The sequence below is a fragment of the Entelurus aequoreus genome, linkage group LG20 (assembly GCF_033978785.1).
Source record: "Entelurus aequoreus isolate RoL-2023_Sb linkage group LG20, RoL_Eaeq_v1.1, whole genome shotgun sequence".
NCBI classification, from domain to species: Eukaryota; Metazoa; Chordata; class Actinopteri; order Syngnathiformes; family Syngnathidae; genus Entelurus; species Entelurus aequoreus.
The window spans coordinates 41,300,845-41,314,521 of record NC_084750.1 but is presented as its reverse complement, the minus strand read 5'-3'; the positions used below and the strand labels follow the sequence as shown (position 1 = coordinate 41,314,521).

Here is a 13,677-nt window from a genome sequence, read left to right as displayed (position 1 = left end):
TTTTAACAGGTCAGAGAAAGTGAAAAAAAAAAAAAAACATTTTGTAGAACAAATGAAACCAAATTGAGCCTTTGTTAGGACATTTTAGCAGGGCCCTCCCTGGATAAATTGGGGCCCTAAACAGACTTTAATCTGGACGCTCTGCCCATTACAAAAAGTGTCCACATTTTTTAATTTATTTATGTGAAATGATTTTTATACTTTTAGAATTAAACTTTAGATGCATGTTTGTCACTTAAATAAATGGGAAATTAATTGTTCAATCATTAGCACATTCAGTATGTTGTACAAAAACTGAAACTTTTTTTTTACTGTGAAACAGAAATTGCTGGAAACAACCTTTTTACCTGTTATTGACTATGGAGATGTGTTGTACATGAATGCTACTGCTGGTTGTCTCCACAAGCTGGATAGTGTGTACCACGGGGCACTGAGATTCATCACCAACTACGCTCCCCTTACTCACCATTGTGTGTTATACTCAATGGTTAACTGGACATCTTTATGTGCTCGACGCCTCAATCATTGGTATGTGTTCATCTACAAACCCCGTTTCCATATGAGTTGGGAAATTGTGTTAGATGTAAATATAAACGAAATACAATGATTTGCAAATCATTTTCAAGCCATATTCAGTTGAATATGCTACAAAGACAACATATTTGATGTTCAAACTGATTAACATTTTTTTTTTTTCAAATAATCATTAACTTTAGAATTTGATGCCAGCAACACGTGACAAAGAAGTTGGGAAAGGTGGCAATAAATACTGATAAAGTTGAGGAATGCTCATCAAACACTTATTTGGAACATCCCACAGGTGAACAGGCAAATTGGGAACAGGTGGGTGCCATGATTGGGTATAAAAGTAGTTTCCATGAAATGCTCAGTCATTCACAAACAAGGATGGGGCGAGGGTCACCACTTTGTCAACAAATGCGTGAGCAAATTGTTGAACAGTTTAAGAAAAACCTTTCTCAACCAGCTATTGCAAGGAATTTAGGGATTTCACCATCTACGCTCCGGAACATCATCAAAGGGTTCAGAGAATCTGGAGAATTCACTGCACGTAAGCAGCTAAGCCCGTGACTTTCGATCTCTCAGGCTGTACTGCATCAACAAGCGACATCAGTGTGTAAAGGATATCACCACATGGGCTCAGGAACACTTCAGAAACCCACGGTCAGTAACTACAGTTGGTCGCTACAACTGTAAGTGCAAGTTAAAACTCTCCTATGCAAGGCGAAAACCGTTTATCAACAACACCCAGAAACGCTGCCGGCTTCGCTGGGCCTGAGCTCATCTAAGATGGACTGATACAAAGTGGAAAAGTGTTCTGTGGTCTGACGAGTCCACATTTCAAATTGTTTTTGGAAACTGTGGACGTCGTGTCCTCCGGACCAAAGAGGAAAAGAACCATCCGGATTGTTATAGGCGCAAAGTTGAAAAGCCAGCATCTGTGATGGTATGAGGGTGTATTAGTGGCCAAGACATGGGTAACTTACACATCTGTGAAGGCGCCATTAATGCTGAAAAGTACATACAGGTTTTGGAGCAACATATGTTGCCATCCAAGCAACGTTACCATGGACGCCCCTGCTTATTTCAGCAAGACAATGCCAAGCCACGTGTTACATCAACGTGGCTTCATAGTAAAAGAGTGCGGGTACTAGACTGGCCTGCCTGTAGTCCAGACCTGTCTCCCATTGAAAATGTGTGGCGCATTATGAAGCCTAAAATAGCACAAGGGAGACCCCCAGACTGTTGAACAACTTAAGCTGTACATCAAGCAAGAATGGGAAAGAATTCCACCTGAGAAGCTTCAAAAATGTGTCTCCTCAGTTCCCAAACGTTTACTGAGTGTTGTTAAAAGGAAAGGCCATGTAACAGTGGTGAACATGCCCTTTCCCAACTACTTTGGCACGTGTTGCAGCCATGAAATTCTAAGCTAATTATTATTTGCAAAAAAAAAATAAAGTTTATGAGTTTGAACATCAAATATGTTGTCTTTGTAGTGCATTCAATTGAATATGGGTTGAAAACAATTTGCAAATCATTGTATTCCGTTTATATTTACATCTAACACAATTTGCCAACTCATATGGAAACGGGGTTTGTACAAAACTATTCTGGGTATCACCCCATCTCATCTGTCTTGTATTTTAACAAAGAAAAAAGGAAGTCACAATCTTCGTTCAATGAATGTTCTGCAATTTGCTGCCCTCTTGGCCAGGTCTCCCTTGGAAAATAAATCTTTGATCTCAATGGGATTTTACCTGGTTAAATAAAGGCTAAATAAAATACAATTATTTTTTGTGTGCAAAATATCAACGTAATTAAAACTAATCCTCCTGTATAATGTTGATTAATCCCAGCAAATAATTTGTGCATAATTTAGGTCAATTAAAAAAAAAAAAAAAAGACTCCAATATTTAGACAAAAAACTAATTTTACTCTCAGAATGGCATATATCAGTGCTTCTCAATTATTTTGTCCATTTATGTAAATAATCTCTGTGATAATGTGTCGGATGCTGCGTTCCATTTTTATGCAGATGACGCGATCATATATTGTTCATCTCCCGCTGTTGTGCGAGCCTTTGAGCTCCTACAGTCAGCTTTTGATGTTGTTCGGTCCCAGGTGACTCAATTTAGACTAGTTCTTAATGCAAAGAAATCTAGACTGATATGGCAGACATTTGACATTGAACATTCAAAAAATATCAGCTGCTCACAAGGTTGAACTTGAAATGGTCACTATATAAGTACTTGGGGATTGTTATTTATGAGAGCTTGTCTTTTAAATCACACACAGAAAAACTTGTGTCTTTAGAAACAAGTCCTGTTTTTTCATACAGGAAACACTTGATTCTGACCACTTTTATGCCTTTGCTAGATTATGGAGACTTGCTTTTTATGAATGCACCCGACACTTATTTGGAAAAACTGGACAGTGTATATCACTGTGCCTTACATTTTATTACTGGTTGTGGCAACCTTGTCCACCATTGCACTTCGTATGCAACAACAAACTATCCATCTTTATCAGTATGCTGATTTTCTCTATGGTTGGTTTAAATCACTTCTTTGTCTGGTTCCCCCTTATTTATGTTCTTTTATGTGGGGAGATTCCAGTCCCTACAGCTTAAGGTTGCAGGACATACTTAGAAGATCCTACAGACAACACACATGTTGGAAAAACAGCTGTCAGATATGCTGCTCCATGGTGTTGGAATGACTTACAAAAGGATCTGAGGTTACCTGAACTGATCACTTTCAAGCCATTTTAAAGGATCAAGGAACTGTTTCTATTGGGCATTGTACTTGTTTTGAAGTTGTTTTACTGAAACACTTTATGCATTGTTTTGACCTATCACATGTTTTTATGTTCATATTAAGGTTGTACGATATACCGGTACTAGTATAGTATTGCGGTACTAATGAATCAAAAACGGTACTATTCTCAGTTTTTTGCTGGTTTTACGAGCAGAGGAGCATGTTCGGCAGCGCACAATCACAGAGTACTTACAAGCAGAAACAGTGTGTAGACAGAAAAGGGAGAACGGACACATTTTGGCCTAAAAAACAAAGATAAAGGTGAAGTTATAACACTGAAACACCCTCAGGAAGAGGTGCTTTAAGACATAGCTAGCTAGCTAGCGGCTAACGTCCATATGCAATCGGCAGTGTTTTAGCTACTTCTAAATCACTAATCCTCGCCTCCATGGCGACAAATAAAGTACATTTCTTACAAGTATCATCCCTGCAGGACGAGGAATAGCTAAACATGCTTCACTACACACCCTAGGATACAATAGCTCACCGGCGTCACAATGTAAACAAATGCAATTGGTGGATCTACACCTGACATCCACTGTAATGATACCAAGTACATGAGCGTATCTAGTCGATAATACTATGATTACATCATTATTTTTTATCGTCACAAAATATTTTTTCCTTTTTAAAAAAAATCATATTATATTTATAGACTCAGGAAATACGTCCCTGGACACATGAGGACTTTGAATATGACCAATGTATGATCCTGTAACTACTTGGTATTGGATCGATATCTAAATGTGTGGTATCATCCAAAACTAATGTATCAAAAAGTATTGAAATACATTTTGGTTCCGGTACCAAAATATTGGTATCTGGTAGTGTTGTCCCGATACCAATATTTTGGTACTGGTACCAAAATGTGTTTTGATACTTTTCGGTACTTTTCGATACTTTTTAAATAAAGGGAACCACAAAAAATTGCATTATTGGCTTTATTTTAACAAAAAGTCTTAGGGTACATTAAACATATGTTTATTATTGCAAGTTTGTCCTTAAATAAAATAGTGAACATACTAGACAACTTGTCTTTTAGTAGTAAGTAAACAAACAAAGGCTCCAAATTTAGTCTGCTGACATATGCAGTAACATATTGTGTCATTTTCCAATTCTATTATTTTTTCAACATTATAAAGGACAAGTGGTAGAAAATGAATTAATAATCTACTTGTTCATTCACTGTTAATATCTGCTTACTTTCTCTTTTAACATGTTCTAACTACACTTCTGTTAAAATGTAATAATCACTTATTCTTCTCTTGTTTGATACTTTACATTAGTTTTGGATGATACCACAAATTTAGGTATCAATCCGATACCAAGTAGTTACAGGATCATACATTGGTCATATTCAAAGTCCTCATGTGTCCAGGGACATATTTCCTGAGTTTATAAACATAATATGAATTTTAAAAAAGGAAAAAAAGATTTTGTGATGATAGAAATTATCGATGTATTCATAGTAGTATCCACTAGATACGTACTTGGTATCATTACAGTGGATGTTAGGTGTAGATCCACCCATGGCGTTTGTTTACATTAAGGAACGGCGTCATTAGCGGTGACGCCGGTGAGCTATTGTATCCTCCTACGGTGTGTAGGGAAGCATGTTTAGCTATTCCTCGTCCTGCAGTAATAATGATACTTGTAAGAAACATACTTTATTTGTCGCTAGGATTAGTGATTTAGAAGTCACTACAACACTGTAGACTGCGGATAGACTTTAGCCGATAGCTAGCTAGCCATGACTTAAAGCACCTCTTCCTGAGGGTGTTTCAGTGTTATAACTTCACCTTTATCTTTACTTTTTAAGCCAAAATGCGTCCGTTCTCCCTTTTCTGTCTACACACTGTGTCTGCTTGTAAGTACTCCGTGATTGTGCGCTGCCGAACATGCTCGTAAACCAGCAATGACATGACGTGACGACGACGTGGGGGGCCGGGGGGTTTTGGGGTACTTTTTAGAGGCGGTATAGTACCGAATATGATTAATTAGTATTGCGGTACTATACTAATACCGGTATACCGTACAACCCTAGTATCGAGACAACCCTAGTTCATATATGCAAGTCATTTATTTTTGTAATTGTGGTGTGTGACTGCTGCTGTTGTTGTTGTTGTTCTTCTTATATGTGTTTCTCTAACTTTGTTTTGCTGCCATCTTGGCCAGGTCACTTTTGGAAATGAGTTTTTTTTACCTGGTTACATAGACTTAGACTTGGACTTCCTTTTTTATTGTCATTCAAATTTGAACTTTACAGTACAGATAAGAACGCAATTTTGTTGCATTAGCTCATGGTAGTGCAGGATAAAAAAGCAATAAGTTGCAGATATAAATAAATAGATTACTGTACAGATAAATATATTGCACTTTTGCATACGTTTATGGATGTATGTTATATTGTCTTTATATTCCAGCCAGAGGTCATTGATTGATTGATTGTTATGCCCCCTCCAGGAAGAAGAGAACATTACGCGCCAACCCCTACTCTCGGCCGCGCCTATAAATGCTATCATTTGTCTATAAAAGAGTTATAAGTACACCTCTGCATGATATTGTGCCCTTATTATATTTTAGTCTGTCCTTTGCCTGTATTTTCTCTGCTTTTTGTGTGTGTACTTGTTTGTGGTGTACAGCCTTTTGTTTTTCAACTGTGGTTGTTTTTAAAGGGCTTTCTAAATAAAGTTGGTAAGGCATTTGTCAGAAAAATTGTATGTAAATGATCAAAAAACATTCCGTTCTCTGAGTTGCCAGTGAACAGACAGAGGCTGTCTTTGTTGCACCAAGCAAAGGCTTGTAAAATTCCACTGTGTAGGATGGGCGGAGACGGGAGGGGTTATCTATTGTCATCCAAGACCTGCCCAAGCTCGATCCAGGACCAGTCCAAGCCCGAGGCATCTTTTTCTTTTGTGTTAATGTGACCGAAAACAATGGCTGTTTACATACCCCCCATTCCTTTAGAAACAGCTGTTGTTATGTAAACAGGGAAAGTCCAAATAAAAAGAGGTGGCATACAATCTTTCGCCAGAGCGTGGGTGACACTGTAAGAGGTTACAGGTCGATACGTTTCTCCTCAATTTTAGCCAAAATTGAATCCTGTCTCTGTTTAATTCTTTGCTTCTTGTCTTGTTTAATATATATCATCAGTGTTTGAACCTGACAGCATTAACATCGTTTTTTTAGTCTGCAAAGATGTTTTAACACCTTATAAAAGTATCTGTGTTGGTGTGGACATGGTCCATGCATATCAACAATGACATATTGAGCCAAATTCAACCCTGAGAACAAGGTAGGGTTACTCAAAGTAGAACACTGAAGAGCAGGCAGGGTTAGTTGAAAGTTTGAAACTTACATGGATGTCCTCTCTCTGCATGGATGGAGGAGGAGGCGGAGGAGGAGGAAGGGGGGAAAGTGACTGTGTTAATGTTTCAAATGTACAATTGCATACATCCAAAAACATCCAGGCACGACCGACCGGAGCCAGTTCTGCATACAGAGGAGTGTTATCTTCATGCACCATTAAACATCTCATCAGAGTGCACATAAAAGGTGCGGAATGAGCGTGATTGATACGTCGTTTGTTCACAGTGGCTTTTCCGCGTGTAATCTGTCATTTCATCACCGGGCACGGCGAGCTGGAGGCGGCTACACGTTCGTTCGCCGGCGATGCTAATTGTGCTGAAGCAAAAAAAAGAGGACAACTCACCTGTTTGGCACGCCAGGTCCACGTCCTTCTCAAAGTCGGTCTGAGGAAGGGGAGGGCGGGGCAGGGGGGAGAGAGAGTGAGAGAGTACAATATGTGCAGTGAGATTAGTAGCAGCAGCTCGTGGAAGATGGGCGATGACGATCTCAAGTGGTCCTATATTGAAGGGGAGATGATTTGTTGCCATGGTGACTCAACTGTACAATTACTTTGGAGATGGGCAAAATGAACAAGATCTTTTGTTTAATCCAGACAAATCCTTCTTAAAATAGATGCCATCTACTGTATGTTGTCAGGATGTCTGCCAGTAACAATTACCTTACTGGTGCTGTGGTGTCCTAGTTCTAATGTCACTACTGGAAATACTTTCTTAGATACTGTAATGTCTCACTAAAGTACAGTGAGCACACCCATCAAATTTCAACAACCATTTTCATTAATGTACATAATAGTACATATACAGTACAGGTTTGGACACACCTTCCCATTCAATGTGTTTTCTTTATTTTCCTGACTATTTACATTGTAGATTGTCACTGAAGGCATCAAAACTATGAATGAACACATGTGGAGTTATGTACTTAAACTGAAAACATGTTTTATATTCTAGTTTCTTCAAAATAGCCACCCTTTGCTCTGATCACTTTTTCGCACACTCTCGGCATTCTCTCGATGAGCTTCAAGAGGTAGTCACCTGAAATGGTTTTCACTTAACAGGTGTGCTTGAAGCTCATCGAGAGAATGCCAAGAGTGTGCAAAGCAGCAATCGGAACAAAGGCTGGCTATTTTGAAGAAACTAGAATATAAAACATGTTTTCAGTTGTTCCACCTTTTTTTGTTGAGTACATAACTTGACCCCTTGAGAAAATGGTTGCTGAAAGGGGTGCGCTCACACTTGCACAGAAACTGGCACTCATAAAGACTCCAACACAACAGTCTATCTACTGCAAACATACCAAAGAAACTAAAAGACAAAGAACTAACCTAGCGAGGAAGAGAGAGAAAGGTGCAATGTGTAATCCAGACCTACAATCAGTGTGACGTGTTAACACTTTTCACGCATTAAAATGAGTGTGTTTTGTCCTGGTTGCTGGGCAGCATGAGAAGTGAGAAGTGCGTCCGGTCCCCTAAATAGGAGGGGAGCATCAGGTCGCCAAGCGCAGCAAAAAAGCCAGGAGGCGGAGGACACGACGACTTGAGTGCATCTCACATCAAATCTAATTATTTTTAAACACATTCTATTTTGGATCAGGGCCATAGCTTTAATGTGGATCAATATATTGTAGCGTCCTGGAAGAGTTAGTGCTGCAAGGGGATCTGGGTATTTATTGTGTTGTGTTCATGTTGTGTTACGGTGCGGATGTTCTCCCGAAATGTGTTTGTCATTCTTGTTTGGTGTGGGTTCACAGTGTGGCGCATATTTGTAACAGTGTTAAAGTTGTTTATACAGTCACCCTCAGTGTGACCTGTATGGCTGTCGACCAAGTATTTTCACTTGTGTGTGTGAAAAGCCGTAGATACTATGTGACTGGGCCGGCACGCAGAGGCAGTGCCTTTAAGGTTTATTGGTGCTCTGTACTTCTCCCTACGTCCGTGTACCACTCCGTACAGCGGCGTTTTAAAAAGTCATAAATTTTACTTTTTGAAACCGATACCGATAATTTCTGATATTACATTTTAAAGCATTTATCGGCCGATAATATCGGCAGTCCGATATTATCGGACATTTCTACTCTTAATAATGTTAGTAAATGTGACACTACAACCGAAATAAATCTCTCAAAAAACATAATTTTGATACAGATTTTGTATTGGATTGCATTAAAGTGTGCAGTCTTGTATGCATGCTAGTGAATGTTTGATGTGTAGCAGGGGTTCTTCACCTTTTTGACCTGGGGTCCCAACATCAACACTGAATGGCTAATCTTGCTCTTGATTTTAATCAATTATTATATCTAACCTACTTACAATCAACAACCTTGTCAAATGATATGTAACCATGTATTAATCACAACAAATATTATTTACCGTACAAAACGCTATTTTTTTTCCTCCGCTTTAAACCCTGCGGCTTACAAAACGGTGCGGCTAATTCATGGATTTTTCTTCGCTAACGGCCATAATGTTTAGTACCGTATTTTCCGGACCATAGAGTGCACTGAATTATAAGGCGCACTGCCGCTGAATGGTCTATTTTTAATCTTTTTTCATATGTTAAGCGCACAGGATTATAGGGCGCATTAAAGGAGTCATCTTGGTATATATTTTTTCTAAATGGAAACCACTTCCTTGTGGTCTACATAACATGTAATGGTGTTTCTTAAGTAAAAAAAAAGCATGGATTATGTTTTACAGATCATCTTCAAGCGGCTTCCGGATGCGCCGTCAAAGTCGTACCAAAACATTTTGATAGATTTTTGAGCGCCATGTGTAATGTTCTATATTTTCAATGGAAAATTTAGAATGTTGGTGTTGTTTACTTGAGACTCATCATAGTGCAGCCCACACCTATCTCTTATGTTTGACTGCCATCTACTGGTCACACTTATCACTACACCGTGTACCAAATAAAATAGCTTCGAGGTGGGTAAGCTCAACCAAACATATTCCTTACATTAGGCGCACCGGGTTAAAAGGCACACTGTCGAGTTTTGAGAAAAAAAAACGATTTTAAGTGTGCCTTATAGTCCGGAAAATACTTTATTCAATAGTTTTCATTAAACACAAGCAGGGACACTGGAAATGTGTGTTATTGTTTGTGCTATGGCGCCATCTTTTGGACAAGTTTGCTCACTGCGCTCCGGACAGGCTAACCTCCTCCAACCTCCGAGGACAAAGCTACAAACAATGGGAGACCGAGCTTTCTGCTCCGCTGCTCCCAGTCTGTGGAACGCTCTCCCTGACCACCTGAGGGCACCACAGACTGTGGATGCTTTTAAAAAAGGCTTAAAAACCCTTCTTTAAAAAAAAGCCTTTTTATTTAAGATATATCCATACTAGTTCTAGCTATTTGGCTGTTCTATTTTTTATTTTTTATTATCTTTTTATTTAAATTTTTTTAATAACCTGTAGCACTTTGAGGTTGTTTACTCAATGTAAAGTGCTTTTTACAAATAACATCTATTATTATTATTATTATTACTGCAGGTGTTGCGGGTTGAAAATGTAATTCCTGTTTTAATGCCTAGAACCGGAAGTAAAACTGTCCATAGCGTTTCTACTCGTATGGATTCTTCATTCATCACTCCAAGCAACGTTTGTACGTAAGTTTTACAATACAACTAGCACAATTCTTACTTAACAAACCGTCACACGTGTGATGTCTGTAGGAGGGTTTTCATGCATATTTGTACGTGCTATCGTAACGTAATGAAGCTAGCGTCATTAGAATGAGCTAATATGCTAACGCGTTTCCGAGTGTCTGTGTTAGTATTATTAACTTACAATGGCATTTTTTGGTATTGTTCCAGTTTCACAAATTCCTCAGTAAATTCACCAAAACGTCACTGTGGAGTTACTGAGTCTGTTTAGCAGATTGGAGAGCTATCTTCCACAGCTAGTGGGTCCATGAGGATGACTTATGTTTTGTTTGATCAGCCGTTTTACTGCCGTGTTACAGACACCATTTGGAAACAATTAATGTATGTAAATAAAAATATACAAAATATTTCTGTGTAAATTACTCATTTCACAACCTATATATCTGCGGCTTAAAGTCCAGTGCGGCTAATATATGGAAACATTTGTTTTTTTCTTCTCAAGTTTAGTGGGTGCTGTTTATATATTGGTGCGTTCAATAATCCGGAAAATACGGTATTTAAGACAGAAGCCTAATTTAGGCTTAGATCGGGCTGATTACAAAATTCATAAAATTCATAAAATATACTGCATAAGAAGGGTGTCATAAATAACTGATGAATAGAAAATGTAAATACAATGGCGGCGTTGTGCTACAATAAATTAATAATGATTATTTTTATTCACTAAACGGTCAAAATTATACACGAGTCATAATTTTTGCACTCAAGAAATTTCTCTGACTTTGACTGCAGACTTCTTGATGTTGTCATTAATGCCACAAGTGGTGGAAAAGTGTACTACAACTGAGTACCGCTGAGGCCCCGGCTGCTACCCAAGAATGGTTAAGAAACACTGCTATAAAGCACTTTAAAGTGTAGTTGTTACAAATTGGGCAGCACGGTGGTACAGGGGTTAGTGCATGTGCCTCACAATACGAAGTAGTGGGTTCAATCCCGGTCTCGGGATCTTTCTGTGTGGAGTTTGCATGTTCTCCCCGTGACTGCGTGGGTTCCCTCCGGGTACTCCGGCTTCCTCCCACCTCCAAAGACATGCACCTGGGGATATGTTGATTGGCAACACTAAATTGGCCCTAGTGTGTGAATGTTGTCTGTCTATCTGTGTTGGCCCTGCGATGAGGTGGCGTCTTGTCCAGGGTGTACGCCGCCTTCCGCCCGAATGCAGCTGAGATAGGCTCCAGCACCCCCCGCGACCCCAAAAGGGACAAGCGGTAGAAAAAGGATGGATGGATGTTACAAATTGCACCTTCTCCCTCTCCTTCCACTGACTCTTTTCCCGTGGCGACATACTGCGTGGCTGCCGACGTGGTTGTGATCGTGGGTATTGTTGGGGACGGGGCTCTGCTCGTGCGCGTATCCGAGAACGTGGCGGTGGTCGAGGCTGCGGGGCAGACTGTGGCAACGGGCCTGCTCCTGGCACGCCCCTGGCGGCAGCACCGGCGGGCCGCTGCCGTAACGCAAGGAGCCGCAGCGCTGGCCGGGGTAGGCGGCGTTCGGGTAGTTCTGATGGTGGCGGGGGAGAGCACGGAGCTTTAATAAGAGATTAACGAATCACGTAATGCTCCTAAAAGCGGCACTTTAACAAGACGGCGTGCAGGGACAATTCTCCTGTAAATTCCAAGGGATTATTGTAATGAGATACCCTGTGAACATCTCGATAATGTCCTTTACTTTCTTTCAGCATCCATTTAAAGCAGGGAAAGGAATAGTTTCATTATCCACCTCCCTTGGAAGACAAGCGTTGCCATGGTAACCAGTCAACAGTGGGAGCAGCGTGTCGATAACAAGTCCAGAAATTAAATGAAGACAGTTAGGGCCTGCTCTAATAAGCTCTTAAGTGCTAAATAGGAGGGCTGTGAATCTTGGGGAACCGCACGATTCGATTCTTAGGGGTAACCATTTGATTCAGAATCAATTCTCCATTCAAAATCTATACTGTTTTAATAACATTGGGTGCCATTTTTATGACTAACCTTTTTTATGACCTACTCAGTGGCCTTGTGGTTAGAGTATCCGCCCTGAGATCGGTAGGTCGTGAGTCCAAACCCCGGCCGAGTCATACTAAAGACTATAAAAATGGGAGCCATTACCTCCCTGCTTGGCACTCAGCATCAAGGGTTGGAATTGGGGGTTAAATCACCAAAAATTATTCCCGGGCGCGCCCACCGCTGCTGCCGACTGCTCCCCTCACCTCCCAGGGGGTGAACAAGGGGATGGGTCGAATGCAGAGGACAAATTTCACCACACCTAGTGTGTGTGTGTGTGTGACAATCATTGGTACTTTAACTTTAACTACATTCCTCCGTAAAATAGATAAACAGCTCTGATCAACATATTTTTTACTTAAAAGAAAACTGTTTTTGTTTGATAAAATTCTACCCAAACGTTCAATAAAGTCAAATAAGGCAAGAGAAGTATCTCTGAGTGGCTGGACGAAACATAAGACAGAAAAAAAGTTTTGGATTTTTTTGGAATCGATTAAGTGTCAGATTAATTTTCAGATTAATCACGATTAATCTGAAAATGGTTGTGTTTTTTTATTTTTTTACACCCCTACTAAATATTGTGTGCACTCTAACATTTAAGTGCAAAAGTGGTGCAGTGTTTTTAAATGAGGTTTTTGCACAGACTTTTCCGGTTGTCGCCATGGAGACACTCATTTCCCTCCACATTCATGGCATGCCACGCTCCAAACTGTGCTGTTTTGTTGTGTTACCGAACATGCAGCACACAAATACAGCCTGCGCCTCCTTCTCTGGGCTCCGTATATTGAAGCGGGATCTCTACAAGAGGGCTTATATTTAGCACGGCAAAGGTGCGCTCTGGGAGGCGCCGGTCTTGCCATCGATTTATTGATTGATTGAAACTTTTATTAGTAGATTGCACAGTACAGTACATATTCCGTACAATTGACCACTAAATGGTAACACCCGAATACGTTTTTCAACTTGTTTTAGTCGGGGTCCACGTAAATCAATTCATCGTGCGTTGGGAATGATCCACATACGGGAAAAAAATGTTTTTGAAGTGAATTAATAAACTCATATTATGTTTTGCATGTGGTGAATGTTTATATTCATCTTGGAGAAAGCAAACCACCAAGTTTAAGTAAATAGTGGTATTTCAGTTTGAGCACATAATAAGATAAGGCCCCTTAGCTTAATATTCGCAGGTGAAGTGGATCACTTCTCGTAGGAAAGAGGTCCTAACTGGGACTGATAGCACTATCCTTGAGAAGAGACTACATGTTCAGCCCAACGCCAACAGTTAAATTATGACTTAAAGCAGTTGTTTTTCAGACACTTACACACAAACT

At 39.9% G+C, this 13,677-nt stretch overlaps 1 protein-coding gene across 3 annotated transcripts in view; it reads right to left on the bottom strand.

Annotated features, from left to right (window-relative positions):
• adgrb2 (adhesion G protein-coupled receptor B2) overlaps positions 1–13,677 on the bottom strand; it is a 536,693-nt gene that overhangs the window by 67,376 nt on the left and 455,640 nt on the right. For all 3 annotated transcript variants that reach the window (XM_062030114.1, XM_062030112.1, XM_062030113.1), the window contains exons 28-30: positions 11,652–11,864; positions 7,048–7,087; positions 6,694–6,708 (exon numbers count right to left, since the gene is read on the bottom strand). In XM_062030114.1, the coding sequence (XP_061886098.1) occupies positions 6,694–6,708; positions 7,048–7,087; positions 11,652–11,864 (268 nt within the window). The remainder of the gene's footprint in view (positions 1–6,693; positions 6,709–7,047; positions 7,088–11,651; positions 11,865–13,677) is intronic.